General features: G+C 48.3%; 1 protein-coding gene across 1 annotated transcript; it reads left to right on the top strand.

Moving 5' to 3' along the window:
• The first annotated feature begins 5,835 nt into the window (after nucleotides 1–5,835).
• Nucleotides 5,836–17,546, top strand: APOBEC2 (apolipoprotein B mRNA editing enzyme catalytic subunit 2). The gene is made up of 3 exons (XM_038553999.1): nucleotides 5,836–6,123; nucleotides 14,105–14,668; nucleotides 17,125–17,546. The coding sequence occupies exons 1-2, from the start codon at nucleotides 5,993–5,995 to the stop codon at nucleotides 14,646–14,648; spliced, it is 675 nt and encodes a 224-aa protein (XP_038409927.1). The 5' UTR covers nucleotides 5,836–5,992; the 3' UTR covers nucleotides 14,649–14,668; nucleotides 17,125–17,546.
• The last annotated feature ends 1,080 nt before the right edge of the window (nucleotides 17,547–18,626 follow it).

An 18,626-nucleotide genomic window follows, 5' to 3' on the forward strand; every position in this document is an offset into this window, starting at 1 on the left:
CCTGGGCCCCTCCTGGATCCCCAGAGTTACCCAGAGTTGTGCCTGAATAGAGTCAGAGCTGCCTCCTGTCTTTGCTAGATGTGTCTTGGGATCCCACCATCCCAATCACATGTATGAGCTTCTCTGTCCTTGAGTGGTGGTTTTCCAATTGCCTCTAAGTTGGCACGTGGCATGTGAATATGATTCACAGGATGGAGGGTAGTGGAGAGGGGGAGATGAGCTCCCCCTTCACATTGTCTGCAGAGGTGAGGCGATGCACCAGGTGATATAGCACACCCAGGAGGTAGTATGTCTCTTTCCACTATATCTTAATCCATCCTTCCCTCCCCTGAACCCTGCATTCTTCCTCCCTTTGCCAAGTCTGCAGAGTGAAGACACACAGGAGCAACGGGAAGTGGGTAGACCGATAGGTGTATGTCCAGTGGACAAAGTTTGGTCCATTGGGCTGGCAGGGGCAGAGTGCAGGCAGTGTTTTTTCTCTAGGCATCCCTGGCTGCTCCTCCTTCCTCTCTGGGCAGGTAGAGGTGATGCCCTTATAGAAGCATAAGGCTCCCTGAATGTTGTCAGGCAGGGGCCAGGGCTCCAAAGTCTTCTTTTGTGATGGCCACATCCATCCTACCTCCTGGAATGCCCCAGCACCGCATGCTGAGTTTCAGAGTCCTCCTCTCTCTTGTAGTTCTGGAAAACCAGCACAAGGCCCTTTTGTTTTAAGTTCTTATTGCTGATGCTCTTGAGTGGCATGCTAGTTACCTACCCAGACAAAGCCTGGCTTTGGTTGGGGACTCTCTCAGAGCCAGACCTCCCTCTTTTACACTCAGGTAGAGTCCCGTGAGGTGCCTTCTCGTCCCCTAGCTTTCAAGGACCCCCACCACTAAGACCCATGCTGCTAGCATGCAAGCTGGGAGAGGCCCTCTTTGTCACACCAGGAGCCTCTGTGGTACCTACTCAGCCTCATTCGTCCCTCTGCGGTCTCCATCTCCAAGATCCCCCAGCCCACCCAGAAATGATCTGCCCACAGGAGCTCCACAGAAACCCCTGTCCCCTCCGACCACACCTGCTCCACGCACTGAGCATGCTAAGCCCTGAAACTCTCCTCTCAAAAGTTGATTCAGTGTATCGCTCTCTCCTAGTAGTTCTTTGGCCCTGCAAACACCCCTTCAAAGAGGAACACTCTTAGTCACCTTCATGCACCTGATGCTTATCGGATCACTTTCCTCAAAGGCTCAAAAGCGCCAGCCGCGGGAGCCGGGCGGTGCCGGGAGTGGCTGCTGGAATGGAGGACCGGGGTGACCAGGACCGAAGTCCCCATTGGCACCATTTCCCTGGGGCAGCCTGTTCTGCCTGGCAAGCCGCGCGTTGCGTCCTGCACAGGAGGTATTGAAAACCCTGGCCCGCCCTGTGAGTCCGGTGCCTTCTGGGGTCTTGGCCTCAGACCTTCCGGGAGATCCTTGGTTCCCTCCCCCCGCCCGGCCAAAGCTCTGGACACTCCGTGTTTATGTCAACAGCGCGGTTGCCGGAGAGTGCAGGCTTCTGCCCGCCAGGGGGGTGTCTGGTGCCTGTGGCCCGTTGTTTGTGTACCTCGTCTCGGTAGTGACCGAGGGCCGGCACGCCCGGGCTGGGTCTCTGGGGCAACGCACTGTTGGGGTCCCAGCTGTCCCTGCACATAAAGCACCCACTCTATCAACACGCTCCCGAGGTGTCTTCTTTCACAAAGTGAGAATTTAAACCTTCCCCTGGTGAGGCTTCTATTTTCCACTAGCCCCCTCCTGGCCTCTCCTCCCTTCCCCGGGGAGGGCAGCTCAGCAGCAGGCTGAGACCCAGGGAAAAGCTGTGCCTGACCCTGTCCCCTACTCCTCAGCCACCTCCAGAACATTCAAATGTTTTTTTGCAGTGACCCTGGGAAACGGGACAGGGAGAGGTGGGCTGCGGCTTATCTTGGGCCCAATCCAGCTCCTTCCAGCCACTGCCACCTGGGAGAGAATGAGATTGGGTCCTGTGGGGACAGATTAGGGGAATTCCCTTTTTGCTTTCCATCCCTGCTCACTAGCTGCTCTGTCTACACCTATACCCTCTACACACACACACACACACACACACACACCTGTGTGCGTGCACCCCTCATATACTGATTGCTTCCAGAGCCAAGGCCCCTGAAGAACTCCTTTTTCCCCTATTCCCTTCTTGCTCCTCCTTCTTCGGAGCCTGGCCTCGGGAGTGGGGGGCGGGGGTGGTCCCAGTAACAGTAGGGACTGCACGGTGAAGGGGCAACAGCATGACTCTGGCAGCACATAGCTCTGCTCTCACTGGCTGTGTGACCTTGGTCAAGTCACTTAAGCTCCCTGATCTCAAATTCCTCCCCAATAAAATGAGAATAATAGTAGTACCTATGCCAACATCCTTGTGAAGAGTAAATGGGTTCATTTAATGGACACAACCAGCTTAGACCCAGGGTCAGGCCCCCCCAGGAAGGGCTGTGTTAGTGCCAGTGCTCACTATTACTGAATCCCAGGCAGCATAACATATTTGGAAAAGCCTTGGAGGCCGAAGGACCTGGGTTCAAATTCCAGCACCCTACAGACTCCTACTGTGACTTTGAACTAGATGCCCTATTTCTGAGTCTCCTCCTCTGCAGGAGGGGCAAATGGATAGAAACTTACCCCAGTGTTAACAGGAGAGGTTAGGAGATGCCTGCCCTAAAGAGTATAGTGGCAGCTGCGGGTGGTGGAGCCAAGCTCCTGGCACCTGATCCCCAGATTAGCTGCTGTACTTGGGGCCCAGCAGAGGAAACTGGTAGGACTTAGAAAGGAGAACCAGGGACCAGCCAGGAACCAGGCCCCCAGGAGGTGCCATAAATAGCCAGAGCTAGCTCAGAGGGCCTCCCAGGATGTGGTGCAGGGATGGGGGCTGGGAAAGAGCAGTGGAAAAGGAAGCCATCAGTTATCAATTCAAGGGAGGACCGAGGGTGCTCTCCCAAGTGTCAAAGGAAAAAGTGTGTGTGGGTGTTGGAGGAGCTAGGGGTCACCTACTTTAGAAGTGACTAGCCTGGTCCACCTCTGCACCACCTCTCACCATCACTCAATCAGGACATTTTCACTGAGCTGTTCATCTTCCCCCCACAGGAGCCTTATGGACTTGCCAAGGACCTTGACTTTTTCCTCTCTTCTTATGTCTATCCCTTTGGCTGTCCTGGAATAGAGGACAATAACCCAGATAGCATCACAGATGGAAGCACTGAGGCCCAGAGATGCTTAGTGATTTGGCCAAGATCACACAATGAATCAAGGCTGAGATGGGGACCTGAACACAGATTTATTTTTTTCCCTCCCAATCCTGGGTTATACATGACAGCCAAAATCTCTGTGCCGTATTCCTAGTCCTTGGGGCACCTGGGTGGCTCAGTCAATTGAGCATCCTACTCTTGATTTCGGTCCAGGTCATGATCTCAGGGTCATGGGATCCAGCCCCGCATCAGGCTCCACACTCAGCAAGGAGTCTCTCCCTCTTTTCCTTTCTCTGCCCCTCCCCCAGCTTGCTCTCTCTTTCTCTCTCTCTGTCAAATAAATTAATTAATTTAAAAAAATGAACATGCCTTCAAGGAGGAAGTCTCTCCCACAGGGAGAAAAAAGAACTGAAAGGATCCTTCTTCCTCGCCTGCCTCCCCCCAAACCTTTGAGTCTTCCTTGGTTGCTCCAAGCCCCTTACTGTAGCTATGACCCAGAAGTGGGTGAGGGACACATGCCTCTACCGCTTTAGACAGGTATTCATCAGAGCTGGCTGGGTGCAGCCCTTGGAGATAAGAATTATTCTCAGAGGACCTGGACTTAAATCCTCAGGTGATCTTGTGCAAATCATTTCACCTTCCTGAGCCACTGGTTCTTACCTGCAAACCGAGGCCAATAACACCCGCCCGTGTGAAAGCAGTGTGAAGACTGAATGTGCTGCTGCATGCTTTAGTGCCTCCTGAGTATGAAGACTGGGTGCTCCAGGAGAGGCTGTGCCTCACGCATCTCTGTGTTCTTGCTATTTCCTACCATGCCTGGCACGTAGGAGCCCTTGATAAGTGTTGATCCAATAAAAGAAGGAAGTAAACTCTTTGCATTGAAATGTTGTGTGTTTGTGTGATGACAAAGAATAATGTGTGTTCGCAATGTATCAGAGATCACCACCTTTTCTTTGTGGACACAGGCAGTACTACTACCGCCCTGTGCTTGACACCCCTGGAAAAAAACGCCTGAAAAAAATAATCTCGGGATATGTGTTCTCAGTAATAAGCCCATTAGGAAGGGTGACCATATAGTTGATGGTTGATACCGGAACGCTATGGGGAGTGAAAGATGCATTGGTACTAATTATGCCTGGACGACAGGTAGAAACTATGACCATCCAGGCAAACCTAAATGCTTGGGCCTCTTATTCATAGGGCACTGTGCTGCTCAAAATTCTCTGGGGAGAGAGCACCAAATACTCTAAACCAACCCGACTCCTATTCTCTAGGCAGACCATGGATGGGGTACCTTCCCTTTCTATCACTGCCACCCAATGTTCTCAGGTTCCTTACCATCAACCTCTAGGTGACCCTGACCTCACCCTTCTACTGTCCTGAGAATGGCCTAGAGTGTCTGCACTGCCCTAAACACGAACACCAGTGGCCTCCGCTAAGCATCTAAGCGAACATGATCCATCCAGCTTCCAATGCCATTTCAGCTCAGTGGTTTCTTCCTAGGGGCCCCAGGTGTCTCTCATTACTTTCACAGGCTTTTAACTGGCCCCTCTGCTTCTGTTCCTTCTCATCTTTGGTCTATTTTCCACCACGTAGCCTGAGTGATCCTGTAAAAATATAAGTTAGACCATGTGTTTCATCTGTTCAAAAACACTGGCTCCCCATCTCACTCAGAGAAAAAGTCAAGGTCTTTGGCAAGTCCATAAGGCCCTACCTATCTAGCCCTTATTTACCTCCCTGGCCTCATCTCCTAGGGCTCTGCAGCCACACAGCTGTCTGCTTGCTCCTCAAACACATAAGGAATTCTCCCACCTCAGGGCCTTTGCACCTGCCCTTCCTCCCCTTGGAACACTTTCCACAGTGTACTCCCCTCACAATCTTCAGATCTTTTCTCAGTTTTCAAAGCCCTTCTCTGGCCACTCTATAAAAATATCACCCCACCCTTTGACACTTCTGTCCACCTTACCTGCCTTCTCTCCTTAGCACTTAGCACCAGCACATAGACTAGATAGATATAGATCACTTATTTTGTGTATTGTCCAACCTCCTTCAAGCTCTGTGAGGGCAAGGATTTTCATTTGTTTTGTTCTGTGTCATATTCCCAATACTGAAACAGCACCTGGCATATAGTACATGCTCAACAGTTTCTTTCCAAATTGAAAGTTCTTATCTTACTCTGTCTCAGGACCCTCCTTTCCTGAATCCACATTCCCCAGCGGAGGGTTTCTCTGCAAGCACCCCATCCAACACAAGCCTCATCCTGCTTGCACCTGCTTGCATGTCTCTCCTAAATCTCAGGACACCCACCTCTCAACCCCTTTCCCCATCCCCCCAGTGGAGCTGGAAAGTTGCACAGGGGAAACAGAGGGAAGAATATAAGGTGGAAGGACATGGTATGAATATATGCGTGAGCCAGTGGGGGCAGGGAGAGCAGGCCTTGCCATCCCCACCTGCCAGCTTCCTGTCTTTGCCTACTGATAAATAGGGGATGCTAATGGCCAGATTTTCCATTCCCCCCCATCCCGGCACCCGCTGTCACTCAATTAAAAAAAGATAGAGGGCGAGGGCCTGGGGGAGGGGCAGAGGGCTGGGGTTATAAAGCCTGTGTGGCCCGGAGGTGAGAACACTAAGCCTGGCTTGCCCAGTCCTCTTCCCGTCATCCCCAGGCAGATTTAGCTACTGACAGCTGCTTGGGACTCTGCCGCCAGGCCCTGGCCCTAGGAACTCGCTGCCTCTCCCCTTTCTCAGTGACTGCAGAGCCATCACCCCTCCATGGCCCAGAAAGAAGAGGCCGCTGAGGCCGCTGCGCCTGCTTCCCAGAATGGTGAGGATCTGGAAAACCTGGACGACCCTGAGAAGCTGAAGGAGCTGATTGAACTGCCTCCCTTTGAGATTGTCACAGGGTGAGACCTGGGTGTGGGCCGTGGGGCTCTTCCGTAGAAGAACGTGGGTTGGGGGCAGGCTGGGGGAATTTAGGGTGGTAATAGTAGGGGTCAGGGTCACAGTTCTGCAGCCATGAGCCTATCATGTGTGGTAGGGGCAGTGGGGGCTACAGGGGCATCTCTCTTAGCCTCTTGGGCGACACCTCCCACGCCCTCTAATCAAGGGGAGGTAGTAACAGCTCCTTGGAGGCAAAGGCCCAGAGAATGAAACCACCACTCAGGCCTCCTGGCACTGGGATATCACCTGCCTCTCCAGGTACAGGCTGTCTACTAGGTCTACTAGTCTCAGGGAGTTTGGTAGGAACATGGGATGACACAGACATGTTCAAATATGGCCCCAGTCAAAGTACCTCCTCCCTTGACTTCTTTCTCTGCTGCCGAGTAGGCCTCTCTCCGCTCTCTGTATGGCTCTCGTTCTTTCTTTAGAGCTTCTCCCTGGAGTGGAAGATCCTAAGACAGAGAAAACAGATCCACCCTTTCCCAAAGCTGAGTGATAAGCACTTTTTTTTCTTATTGAATCAAGTCTGCCTCGGGGTTCTCCACATCCACTCCCAGGGCAACAGTAGTTACAGAGCAGGTAACAGTCCAGGGCCAGAAGCTTCTGGGCACCCTCAGCCACAGCCCCAAGGAGGATCAGGGACCCTGAGCGAAGAGTCTCCAGGCCCCAAAGAGGCCTACAAACAGGATCTTGTCCAGACGATGCCATCGCCAGGAATAAAACCAAGTTTTCCTTCCTCACCTCCTTTCACAGAAGACCCCCCCCAAGAAGTTCGTAGGCAAAGAATAAGAAGTGGATGCATAGGGCCACATTTCCTCCCTCAGCCCCAAGGCTTCCTCCATGGGCGTCTTCAGCAATGCCCACAGGTGAAGTAAGGTCCACACTAGGAGAAATTTCAGGAAAAATGGAGGCATGATGTCCTCAGGGGGCAGAGGAGCCCTGGGTGGCCATTCAGACTTGCCATTTTAAGCATGGCAAGTGATTTTCCAGCCCTGGCCTCAGTTTTGTCATTCTTAACATGAGGAAGTTACACTAAGTTGATCCTTAAGGTCCCTTCCAGCTCAGACATTTCTTGATTGCTAAGAGAATCTGAGGGAAAAATGCACCCTGGTTCCTGAGGGAGGAATTCAACCAAGAGCCTGGAACTTGTGTTCGCCCATGCCCAACCAATGAATGTCACCATCCTCACAGAGTTAGAGAAGCAGCGGAGTACCCAGTAATATAGTCCTAGGGAGATCCTAGCGCTACTAGGCCAGGAGAGTCAGCAATTCCAGTGGCTCTCTTCAGAAGGAGATCTTTTTCCTCACCCCTAAGCCTGCTGGTCCATGCTGCCTTGTTCACCCACGGGTGCATACACATTCACTCTGTGCAGCACTGTGATCTCCCCAGCACAAGGGCAGGATAGGTCCAGAACAGAATTAGACTATGTTTGTTCAGTTGAACATGCTTTGGGGTCCCAGGGGGGTTGGTCTAAAGGTCAAATCCTCTGATGCAACCAACTTATGATCATCCAGGGCTTTGTAATCACCGAAAACTTACACTAGCCCAAGCCCAAGCCCATTCAAACATCAGCACAATGCTGGGAGAGGGGGTTACGTTACTGCCACTCCACAGACAGGGAAACTGAGTTAGGGAGATTGAGTGATTGGTTCAACACCACCAGAACCAGTAAGTAGCAGGTCTTCTTCTGACTCCAGTCAAGTATTCTTTTCACAGGTCTCTGATTCACTATGGTCCCAGATTTCCCGAACAGGGTTCCACCTACCTCCGTCTGTGAGGTAGTGGGGCTCAGAGGCTTCTCTGACCCAAGGCCCAGAAAAAGAGGTGCAGCCAGGGCAGTTTTCTGGGTGCTCTAAGAGCAGTTCAGGAGGGAGGTAGAGCCTGTGTGTTTTCTGGCCACAAGTAACAGCTGTGGAGATCTGTCTCCTGGGCCCCTCTGCATAAACAGATGGCTAAAAATAGCCCAGAGGTGCGGCTATGTCTGTGCAGGGACAGGAGGAAGGAGCAGCTTTCCTCTCCCTTCCTCTCCAGACGCCCTGGTATCAAGGAGGTCAGCAAAGCAGCTCCTCTTCTAGCCTAGACTCCCACAGGGGTTGGAGCTGTCTATACTGCTCCTTAGATTTGGGCTGCAAACTAGCAGAAGAGTGAGTAGCTTTTGGGAAAGTCTGAAGTGAGGAGGGCGTACCAAGTAGGAATAAGGAGATATGCCCTTATGATATCATGATTCTGGGCTTGAATAGGGTACTCTGGACAGAAAGCAGGCCAAAGAGCATTAACAAAATTGCATGGAAGAAAGTGCTAGAGAAAGGTGTAAAAACTGTAGTGATGTGCCAAAGCCAATTCATGATGACTGATAATCCATGGTATGCATCTCTTCCTGACTCTGTGTTCAATGACCTTCATGTTAGTTTCTTGAAATCTCCATAGTAGGAGTGTTTACAGGATCAATAAATCTTAGAAATCAGGACTTTCTTTCCTTTTCTTTCTTTCCTTTCTTTTTTCCATTCTTCCTTCCTTCTTTCCTTCCTTCCTTTTCTTCCTTCCTTTCTTCTTCCCTCCCTCACTCCTTTCCTCCCTTATTCTCTTTCTTCCTTTCTGTTACAGAGCTGGGTGTTGAACCAGTACACAAAGGAAAGAGAGAACCCTCTAAACACAAAAAGGGCTTAGGTTTGGTTGTGCTTAAGATTGATCTCTGAGGGGTAAGATTTGAGGCCCAGAGAAGGCACCATCTGACCGCGCCAGGTTTAATTTCTTGAGTGTTGACCATTGTCCAAACTCTGAGGGGTTGGATTACTCGACTATCTTTCAGATGAGGAAACCAAGACTCAGGAGGATGATCAATTTGCCCAAAGCTAATGGATGGAGTAGGGCATAAACCCCAGGAGGATTGTCTGACTCCAAATCACCACATTGCATCTAAAAAAGCCATAAATGGGAGGCTTTTTATATTTGACAAATATTTACTGAATAGAAATCATTTATTTGCTGCCCGTTTTCCCCACTAGCATTTAACTTCCATGAGGACAGGGACTCTGCCTTGTAACTGCTTTATTCCCAGCTCCAAGAAGAATGCTTAGCCCCTAATAGATATTTGTTAAATAAATAAATGAACTAATGAATGAACACCTACTGTGTGTTAGGTCTCTGCCCAGGCATTAAGATAAGGAACTAATTGTGAGGAGGGCGTCTTGGAGGAGAGCAGTTCAGGACATATGAAGGGCCAGCAGCACTCATATATAGAAGAGAATTCCACAGGTTCACACCTGCCTCTGAACTCGGCATGCTTTAGGGAAGCTCTGGGGCACCAGAATTAGTTGTCTTCTCATCTTTCCATCCCAGTGATGAGGGACTGCGGCTCTGCCCAGCAGGACCCCTGGCTGTGTGTTTGTCTGTTTGCCTCTAGTTGTGTTGTGTATGATTTTACATAAAGCTGAACCTGCTATCAAAGGGATTAGCAAGGAAGAGAGATAAATGGCACAGGTTGTGACTCTGCTTTCAACCACTTCTTTAGCTACTGGTAGTTTACCCTGCCCACGTGGGGAACACAGAGAAGATAGGCAGGGTTCAGAGGAGAAGGCACAGCAAGAAGGAAGAGCCCTTGACTCGGCTGTTAAGGCCACAGGCCCCTCATGCCTCAGCCTGGATTCCAGAGTATGCCGAAAAGGCTTATTCCAGAAAGAGTAGAAGACTGCCATGGACTCTGGCCACCCTGGCCACCACAGAGGCTGGGGGAAGGTCAGAGCCCCACTGTGCAGACACTGCCTCCCAGGGAAAGGGCAGCAGCTCAGGGCTCATCCAGGGCAGAAGCCCATCTAGAACCACAGACCAGAAGCCAGGAGCCCTGGCAAATCCCACCCAGGTTCTAGGAAGTCAGGCTGTTAGAACACTCTGCCTCTATCCTTCTCCCTGGGCCCACTCCTCAGCATCCACTTTGAAAGTGGTCTAGCAGGACGCCTGGGTGGCTAAGCGGTTTAGCACCGCCTTCAGCCCAGGGTGTGATCCTGGGCTCCCGGGCTCCCTGCATGGAGCCTGCTTCTCCCTCTGCCTGTGTCTCTGCCTCTCTCTCTCTCTCTGTATCTGTCATGAATAGATAAATAAAATCTTAAAAAAAAAAAAATGAAAGTGGTCTGGAAAAGGGAGAAAGAGACCAAAACTAGTACTTCTGCCTCTTTTGAGCAGATCATGAGAGGTCTGGGGAAGAAACCTGAAACAAGTCAACACTCCATTACCCATCTGTAGATTTTCCACTCCACAGATCATTTTGGAGCAAATGTTTAATCTCAGACCACCTTTGACTGCTTTCCAGGTTGTTCCCTTTCACTGTATAGATTTATGCCTAGGGAACAAAAAGATTTTTAAATGTGAATGTGAGAAAAATATATCTACTACATTTATTCACATCCCTTCTCCCTCCATCAGGTCGACCATGTTCCAAATGGTCTTTCCTAGATATTAGGATTCTTGGTCTCCTGCCTAGAGAACGAACTGTGATGCCCAGTAGCCTGGGCCCTAACGGATGAAGTGTGAGTGACCCATCTGCAGAGAGTATGAGGAAGTGGTGCTTGAGGAAGTGTGGGAAGGGAAGGAATAACACTACTGGTTTCTGTGCCTGAAGGATTGACTGAACCCAGGTGAAAAAATCTGCCACCGGCGTGTTTCTCCCAACTACCACTCCAACACATGGACACACACACACCCCACCTCAGCAAGATAACATCTGCTGGGCATGAGAGTATGGGATCTAAGTCAGCATGGCACTCAGACATCATGCTACTAGGGAAAAAAAAAGATGTTTGCGATTATCTAAGAAATTAGTGTTACCATTTCCTTTCTTCTACTAGCAGGCATAATAGTGTCGACTTATTTAGTTCTATAAAATCGATTCTATAAAATCGCCTGAGATGGCCATGTTGTCTAGCTCGCTGGAAGGCTTTCAGACTTTTCCTACCTCTGCTCTCCTGGTTCTCCTCCAGAGCCTGCCTGTTTCAGGCTGTGGGAGGCCCAAAGAACCTCATTTGACCTTTATGGTCCTTCTGGAAAATCAGGAGGCCCGGTGAGACGCCAAGCAAGCCCCATTTTTGAGCAAGCTCAAAAGGAAAGACTGGGAGCCAAGAGCCTCCCTGACTTTCTTTTGCCCCTTGAAAGTATTCCCTTACCTTAGGCACCTAGTCCAGAAGGCTCCACAGAGGCATAGATGATAGACAGAGAGAGAGACTATAGGGCTGCCAGCCAGAGGGGTGGGAAACCGATATTTATAGAGAGGTGAACTTTCTTCCTCTCCCTTGGGTTTCAGGTTTCTCTAGGTTCTCTCTTGCAAAGGGAGAAGAGGAAGGGAAAACATCTCAGCTTGAGAGGCTGGGAGGAACAGCAGCCTCAGACCAGCCAGCCGGCTTGCATCTGCATGCTGGACCAAATTCACATTCTTGGCTGGGCTCTATTTGGCAAAGTTGGAGCAATACTTTTGGGGGCTCCAGAAGGAAACCCAAAGGGCCACACAGACAGCTTTGGGGAAGCCCCCAGTCAACAGGCAGTCATGAATACTTCCAAAGTTTTTGCCTGAGAATCCATCATACAGGTGACTCTGGATTAGACATGGGGGCAGTGGGGTATCTGGCAAAAGGCTCTGAAGAACATAAAGTGTTTGGGCAAGAAAGGTAAGCTCTGTGGCTCTTGGGAGAAAAAAAAGAAAGCCATTCTGGGAAGTGAAGGGACCAGTTAGCACCAGTAAAATCCAGGATTGGTCTTGTAGGGTGAATTTAATTGGCAAGAGCTCAGTAGAAGTATGCTCCCAACAGGGATTGAAACAGGAGAGGTGAATCATTGGGCCATCATCCATTCTCCCAAAATGTTAAGTAAATAATAAACACATCCAACTAGGGACAGAGGGGTTTAGAGAGCTAAGTATAGTACCTGAAGGAATCCTGGGGCCAGGTCCTCAAACACATCCATCTCCACAGTGGAAACTTAACTTGACAGCAAGAGATATGGAAACTTGGGTGGAGACAATTTTGTGAAGGGGGCGGGGAGTACTGCAGGGAAACAGCTCATGTTTACTCAGCTCTTTGGCACCTGCTGCTTATCCCTAAGAAGCCAAGGCCCTGGGACACCTGGGGTTTCCCTGTAGCCCTGGGAGTTAGAAAGGGCAGGCATGCAGAGAAGTAACTACAGGACATCTTCTGGGGCAACCGTAGAGATTACATTTTTTTAAATTATTTATTTATTTATTTATTTATTTATTTATTTATTTATTTATTTATTTATTTTTGGAGAGAGTGTGGGGAGGGGAGGATGAGAGGGAGAAGGAGAGAGAGAATCTCAAGCAGACTCCCTGCTGAGCCTGAAGCCCAACAGATCCACTCAGAGGAGTCTACATATGTCCACACCTGGGCCCCATACCAACCCAATGAAATCAGAACGTCTAGTGGGGAGCCTGATGCAGGGCTCGATCCCACGACCCCCAGATTGGGACCTCAACCAAAACCAAGAGTTGGACATTTAACCAACTGAGCCACCCAGGCATTCCCAGAGAGTACATCTTTTAAAAAGGGAAACATTCAGCCTCTCCAAGCCAGTACTCAATCCCCTCCTCTCCTGTGACATTTTCAATCCCTCCTGTTAAAGCCTCCTCATTCTCCTTGGCCTCCAAACCTGCAAAAGTCCTCCCTATTTTAGAATGACACGCAGACACACTTGAAGATAAAAACAATCAACTCCCATGTCCTCTCTAGTCCCTTTCTTTTGCTCTCTCCTCCTTCTTACTACCAAATTTTCTTCCAAACCTGGCCTTTTCCTACTGGTTTCATTTCCTAATCATCCACCCCACCCTCGAAGCCACTGGACATAGTCATCATCAAGTCTGGCATCCTAAGACACCAAGTGGGCTTGCTTAAAGTTCAGGCTTTTACCTAGCCTCGCTCTACCTGCCTAAAGCCACCATGCCATCTCCCATGGATGTCACTTTTATTTTGTCTTTCTTTATTCAAGAGCCTGTAACAATTCTCTGTTGCCTCCTGAATCAAGACCAAACTTCCGAGAACCTTCTTCCCATGTCCTCCATGCTCCCTATGCATTTCAAATTAGCAGTTTTCAGCCACTCTTAGCTAGAGTCGAGCTGCTAGATTATAAGCGTCTGGAGGGCAGGGGCCAAGTCTTTTATGATTTTGAAATGACTCAATACTATACACAAGCTAAATCATATCAGGGTACTCTTAGGTAGTCTGACCTCAAAGATAAAAAAGCTCTTGGACACTTATTGGGTGACAACCCATGTTTCTGACTTGAGAAACAGTCACTGGGAGAGCATGGCATTGTGGGTGGTGGGCCATGCCACGCCTGGGATACAGTAGCCATGAGGGGCAGGGAAGAGAAGTGGAAGCAGGAGATGTTCTGCAAAATCCTCAACTTGCTCTGTCATGAGAAATTTCATATATGCTTGCTACTTTGTAAGATTACTATTGGAACAGCACTTTTCCAACCTGGCCACCTATTAGAAACATTTGGAGAGTTGTTTTTTAAAGATGCTGGTGCCTGGGCCCCCTCCAGGTGTTCTGATTTCATTGGTTTGGTGTGGGGCCCAGATGTTGACATTTGTAGAGCCCTCTGGGTGGTTCCCATAGGGACCAAGTGAAAGAGTGACTGACTTAGAAATGCAGGAGTTGTGCCCTGGAGCGATGGTGGAGTGTTTGGAGACCCTCCCTACTGGGGTGACCAGAACGTGCACCTCCAAATTCTCTCCTCTCCTCCAGATAAACTCTCCTGGATTCCATCCTGCCTTGTCTGTCACTGATGTTAGCCTAGGCAGGCAAGGCCTGCTTTGACAGGAAGCGTGAACATGCCCCTGGGTCACCGACTTTGGAGAGCCACCTACTCAACCCAGGCTGATCTAGAAACAAGAGCTCATCATTCTCTCTTCTTCCCTGTCCCTCTGCCCTCCTCAACCCACAGGGAGCGGCTGCCGGTCAACTTCTTTAAGTTTCAGTTCCGGAATGTGGAGTACAGCTCTGGGCGGAACAAGACCTTCCTGTGCTACGTGGTGGAAGCGCAGGGCAAGGGAGGCCAGGTGCAGGCCTCCCGGGGGTACCTGGAGGATGAGCACGCAGCCGCCCACGCCGAGGAGGCCTTCTTCAACACCATCCTGCCCACCTTCGACCCGGCCCTGCGCTACAACGTCACCTGGTACGTGTCCTCCAGCCCCTGTGCCGCCTGTGCCGACCGCATCATCCGGACCCTGGGCAAGACCAAGAACCTGCGCCTGCTCATCCTGGTGGGGCGCCTCTTCATGTGGGAGGAGCCCGAGGTCCAGGCCGCCCTGAGGAAGCTGAAGGAGGCCGGCTGCAGGCTGCGCATCATGAAGCCCCAGGACTTCGAGTACGTCTGGCAGAATTTTGTGGAGCAAGAAGAGGGCGAGTCCAAGGCCTTTCAGCCCTGGGAGGACATTCAGGAGAACTTCCTGTACTACGAGGAGAAGCTGGCAGACATCCTGAAGTAGGCCACTGGGCCCAGCCTCACGTGAGTCATGGGGCCACTGCTGTGTCAGTAGCCCTTAGCTTGGGTGGAGGGCTGGAGGGCAGGTGGAGTGAGTGGTCACGTTTGGTTTGACAACCGCACCCCACGCCCACCCCCCCCACCCCCCCCCCACCCCCCCCCACCCCCCCCCCCGCAACAAACTGCACTTCTCTGCTTTTGGGTTGGGTGTAAAAACATTTTAGGAGATCTCTTTTCCCTATTCTCTTTCCTCTGAATTTCTCCCAAAACCCTTTTCACTTCTACCCTTTTATATCAAGCCAATGTTCCCCACACTCAAGGTTGACAGGAATCCAAAAGCTTCGGTGAGACACAGTGACTTGCCGTGGCCAGATCTGGATGGTGCAACAGCAGAGAGAATATCTCACTCCCCTAAGTATGCCCCCATGAACATGAGTCCAGCTCCAACTCTAGACACTTCTGGGTGCCCTGCTCCCAACCCCATTTGCAATTTTACCCTTCTGGTGCCCTGTGACAGAAGTTTTTCATTCCTTCAGGGGCAGTATTTTTCATTTTTGGTACTCTTGAAAGTCCCCAAATGGATTTGTATTCAACTTATTTATTGCCAGAGAAGCTTTCATGTTTTCAAACAAATGGTCCCGCTTTGAAGGAGACTGATAATTCGTGCATAACGCAGGAATGTATAATGCAGGAACATTTTTCTTGCTTTGAGAAGAACCTCTACAGCACTGATAGAAAAATGCTGAATTCAGGAATGGGAATATCACAGCAACAAGTTCTTTTATGGAGGAACGTTGAAAGGGTTAAAAAGATGTTTGTAAATCAGACAGCAGCTCAGAAGTAGCCTCCTACAGCCATCAAGATGAGATAGGAGAACTGGAAGTAAAGATTAGCTATTTAAGCAAATAATTAGGACACAATTAAGGCCAATTTGGCCTCTTGCTGAGGGTAAATTAGACTCTCACAGAAACAGGCCGATTACCCTCAGGAAAGAGGGTAAAAGATCCTTCACTAACTTTTTTTGAGTTTGGTCTGATTTAGTTGGTTCCTTCAGAAATGCTACAACCAAATCCCTTCACAAGACCTGAGTTACTGATCAAAATCCTCCAGAATCGGAGAAAGGGTCTTTACCAGCCTTTTCTCCAATTTCAATCCTGGAACAGTTCACATATTAATAAAACATAAAGCGGCACGCTTCCATGAAGTTATTCAATTTATTTTTGGTGTCTCACTCTTAATATTTTTAAGAGGTGACTCCATAGACACATTTTGGGAAATATCAATGTTCTGGAGCTTGATGTTGGCAGGTGTCTGCTATTAGACACGCATACAGGGTGCCTGATAATTCTCTGAGCATTTGCCAATCTGAGAAGACGATTTGCAGCCATTTCTTACAAAAAGCAGCCCATATTCAGTGAAGTTAGTGAGAAGATGGTCAGGTAATGCCACGCTGTAGTCTGCTCACATTAAAATAAGATACCACTCAGAGTGGTGGTGAGTAGTAGTAAAAACAGATTTCCAAGGGAAAATACAAAATTAAAAATTTAAAATTCTTTGAAGATTTTATTAGCGTAGATGCTATCACTGTAATTAGAAACCCTGTGTATACTCTCCAGAATGATGACTGGTAGCTTAATTTTAACTATAGTATACTTTCTTCTTAAACACCTTTCAGAACCACAGGCCATTTCTTCCAACTGCCTAACCAGCAAGTCCTCAGAGATGTGTGTGTGTGTGTGATGTGATGGTGTTGTTGTTTTTCCATTAAGTCAAGTAATTACACAGCTAAATCTGCTATAAAAATTAAACATTTCAAGGAGGATTAAAAGAAGCTTTTAATTTTAGATAATTGAGGGTTGTATCTTATGCTAATCTAAACGGAAGTAAAATAGATAAATCAGTTTGAGGGAAAAGTCCATTTCCAAGTCAAATTATTTTTAAATAAAATATTATTGGACATGTTCCACATTATAAGCCTCCTTCCATTAGTGTACATAACTGTATTATCTGGACCCATTAACATGTTTCCAGGTACTCTATTTGAGTTACTCATGTTCCTGAAGGGAAAGGTTAAAATGTACGAAGTTAAAAAAAATTGGCATGAAATAGAGTTGTAATCTAAAAGCCCAAAAAACAACTTTGCTTAACTAAAATACTAAGAAATGGGCATTTGTTAAAGGAAATTCCCTTATACTTCCTAATCCATCTTTTTTTAAAAAAATGATAGAATAGGATTTAACCATATATTTAACTCAAGAGAGTTAAGGTAGAGATCTTCTGGGTTTTTCCCTGTGTGAACCACACCAAAACATGACCACAACATACCTAACATTGGGTAAAGCAGAAATCACAAGAGACTCTAGGGGAGAAATTCAGAGACTTGCTCAGAGGGCACACAGGAACCCTAGCTCAAAAGAAAACTCTTCATTGTTTGGGGCCAGGAGAGCTCTCAGTAACATGCTTTCTGTTTTCTCACTAAGGTCTGCCTGCTGCCACCAGGAGACAGCAATGATATGTATGGCCATGTGGGACATGCCTGACTTCCTAATACCACTTGAGCTGGACAACATTGGACACCAACCAATCCTAGTGCACAGGTCCTCCAAGGACTCTAAATATACTGCTCATGCTGTAAATCATTTAAGCCATGACTCTCTCTAAGGCTGCTCTTGGGAAAGAGGAAAGTGAGTTGCAAGGAAAGAAATGGCAACCATATATGGACACCAGGGATCTGTAGGGCAGAAGAGTCTAATTATTCCCCCAATGGGCTGCTTAAGGGAAAGAGCCTCAGACCCAAGGTCTGTGCAGATCTGTAAAATATGTCCAGAAATGCATTTTATGTGAAGTTGGTTTTTTTAACAAAGAAAAATGGTAACATTAATAAAAGAAGTTGTGTGGTTTTTCTGTGAGTTTTTTTTTTTTTTTTTTTTTTTTTTTTTAAGGAACTTGGACATTTAGAAGTTACTATGAACAGTGATCAAGTCCTAGGAATAGGGATGTTCCCAGGCTATGAGCCACATCATGACATTAGAAAGTGGAAGGGAGGCTTAACCCAGGGCTGGTTTAGGCAACACAGGATACCAGCTCTCCCAGGCCAACTTACCACCCTGGTCTTGACCTTTATCAAGTATTTCCTTTTGAGATTACTTATGAATGCCTTTTCCCTTCTCTGAAGACAAGGAATATGGCAGAGGGTGAAACAAAGGGCAGGGGAAATCTTTTTATAAGGTATCTGTGTTCTCATTGCCGATTAATAAGCAATTAGCCACTTGATTTCAATGTTTAGATGCACACCCTGTAAGATTAGTTATGTGGTACTTGATGGTGACAGCAGGATGGTGTCCAGTCTCCTTTCTTAAAAGGCTTGAATCCTATGTAGAAGCAAAATTTCACATACAAATTTCTGGGTGTTTGCCAAACTCTAACTAGGTTTCCAGGAATAATGTACTCATTCTGTCAGGCCATGCCTCCTCTTCCCAAGCTTCAAGTGTAATAAGTCATCAGAATTTGACCCCTAGACTATCTGCAAATGACAAAGCACTTTATCACATCCCTGCTGAGTCCCAGAATTCCACTTACAGCCAGTCCTCCCCAAGACTAGCCTTTGTTCAAAGAATCTTTAAGGCTCATAGTTCCATGAAAAAAATAACCCTAATCCCTTTAAATGTAGAAGCCTACAAAACCAATGTTTTGAGCCAAGAGGAAAGATTTATTTGCATAGTTAAGCAAATTACTTTGATTCTAAGTTTCCTCTTACCATCCCACTCTCATTTTCCATGTTGTGTATTCAGATATCCTTTTTCCCCTTCATTTTATCCTATGTGGACAGAAGCAAAGCTTCAAGAAAAGCCTTAGTCTAAGTTCAACAATGAACCTGGCCCTGCACCGCCCCTACCCCAACATAAACTTGTCTGTTTCAGAGATACACAAATACTGAAGTACTTCTTGAAACTGCTGCCTCCTATCACACTGCAGTATGATA

This window comes from Canis lupus, chromosome 12 (genome assembly GCF_011100685.1).
Source record: "Canis lupus familiaris isolate Mischka breed German Shepherd chromosome 12, alternate assembly UU_Cfam_GSD_1.0, whole genome shotgun sequence".
Classification (NCBI taxonomy): domain Eukaryota; kingdom Metazoa; phylum Chordata; class Mammalia; order Carnivora; family Canidae; genus Canis; species Canis lupus.

Bases quoted from the DNA above. Each gene is read 5' to 3' on its own strand.
- APOBEC2 (XM_038553999.1), top strand. From the start codon at position 5,993: ATGGCCCAGAAAGAAGAGGCCGCTGAGGCCGCTGCGCCTGCTTCCCAG. The intron at 6,124-14,104 runs GTGAGACCTGGG...CTCAACCCACAG, and splicing joins CCCTTTGAGATTGTCACAGG to GGAGCGGCTGCCGGTCAACT.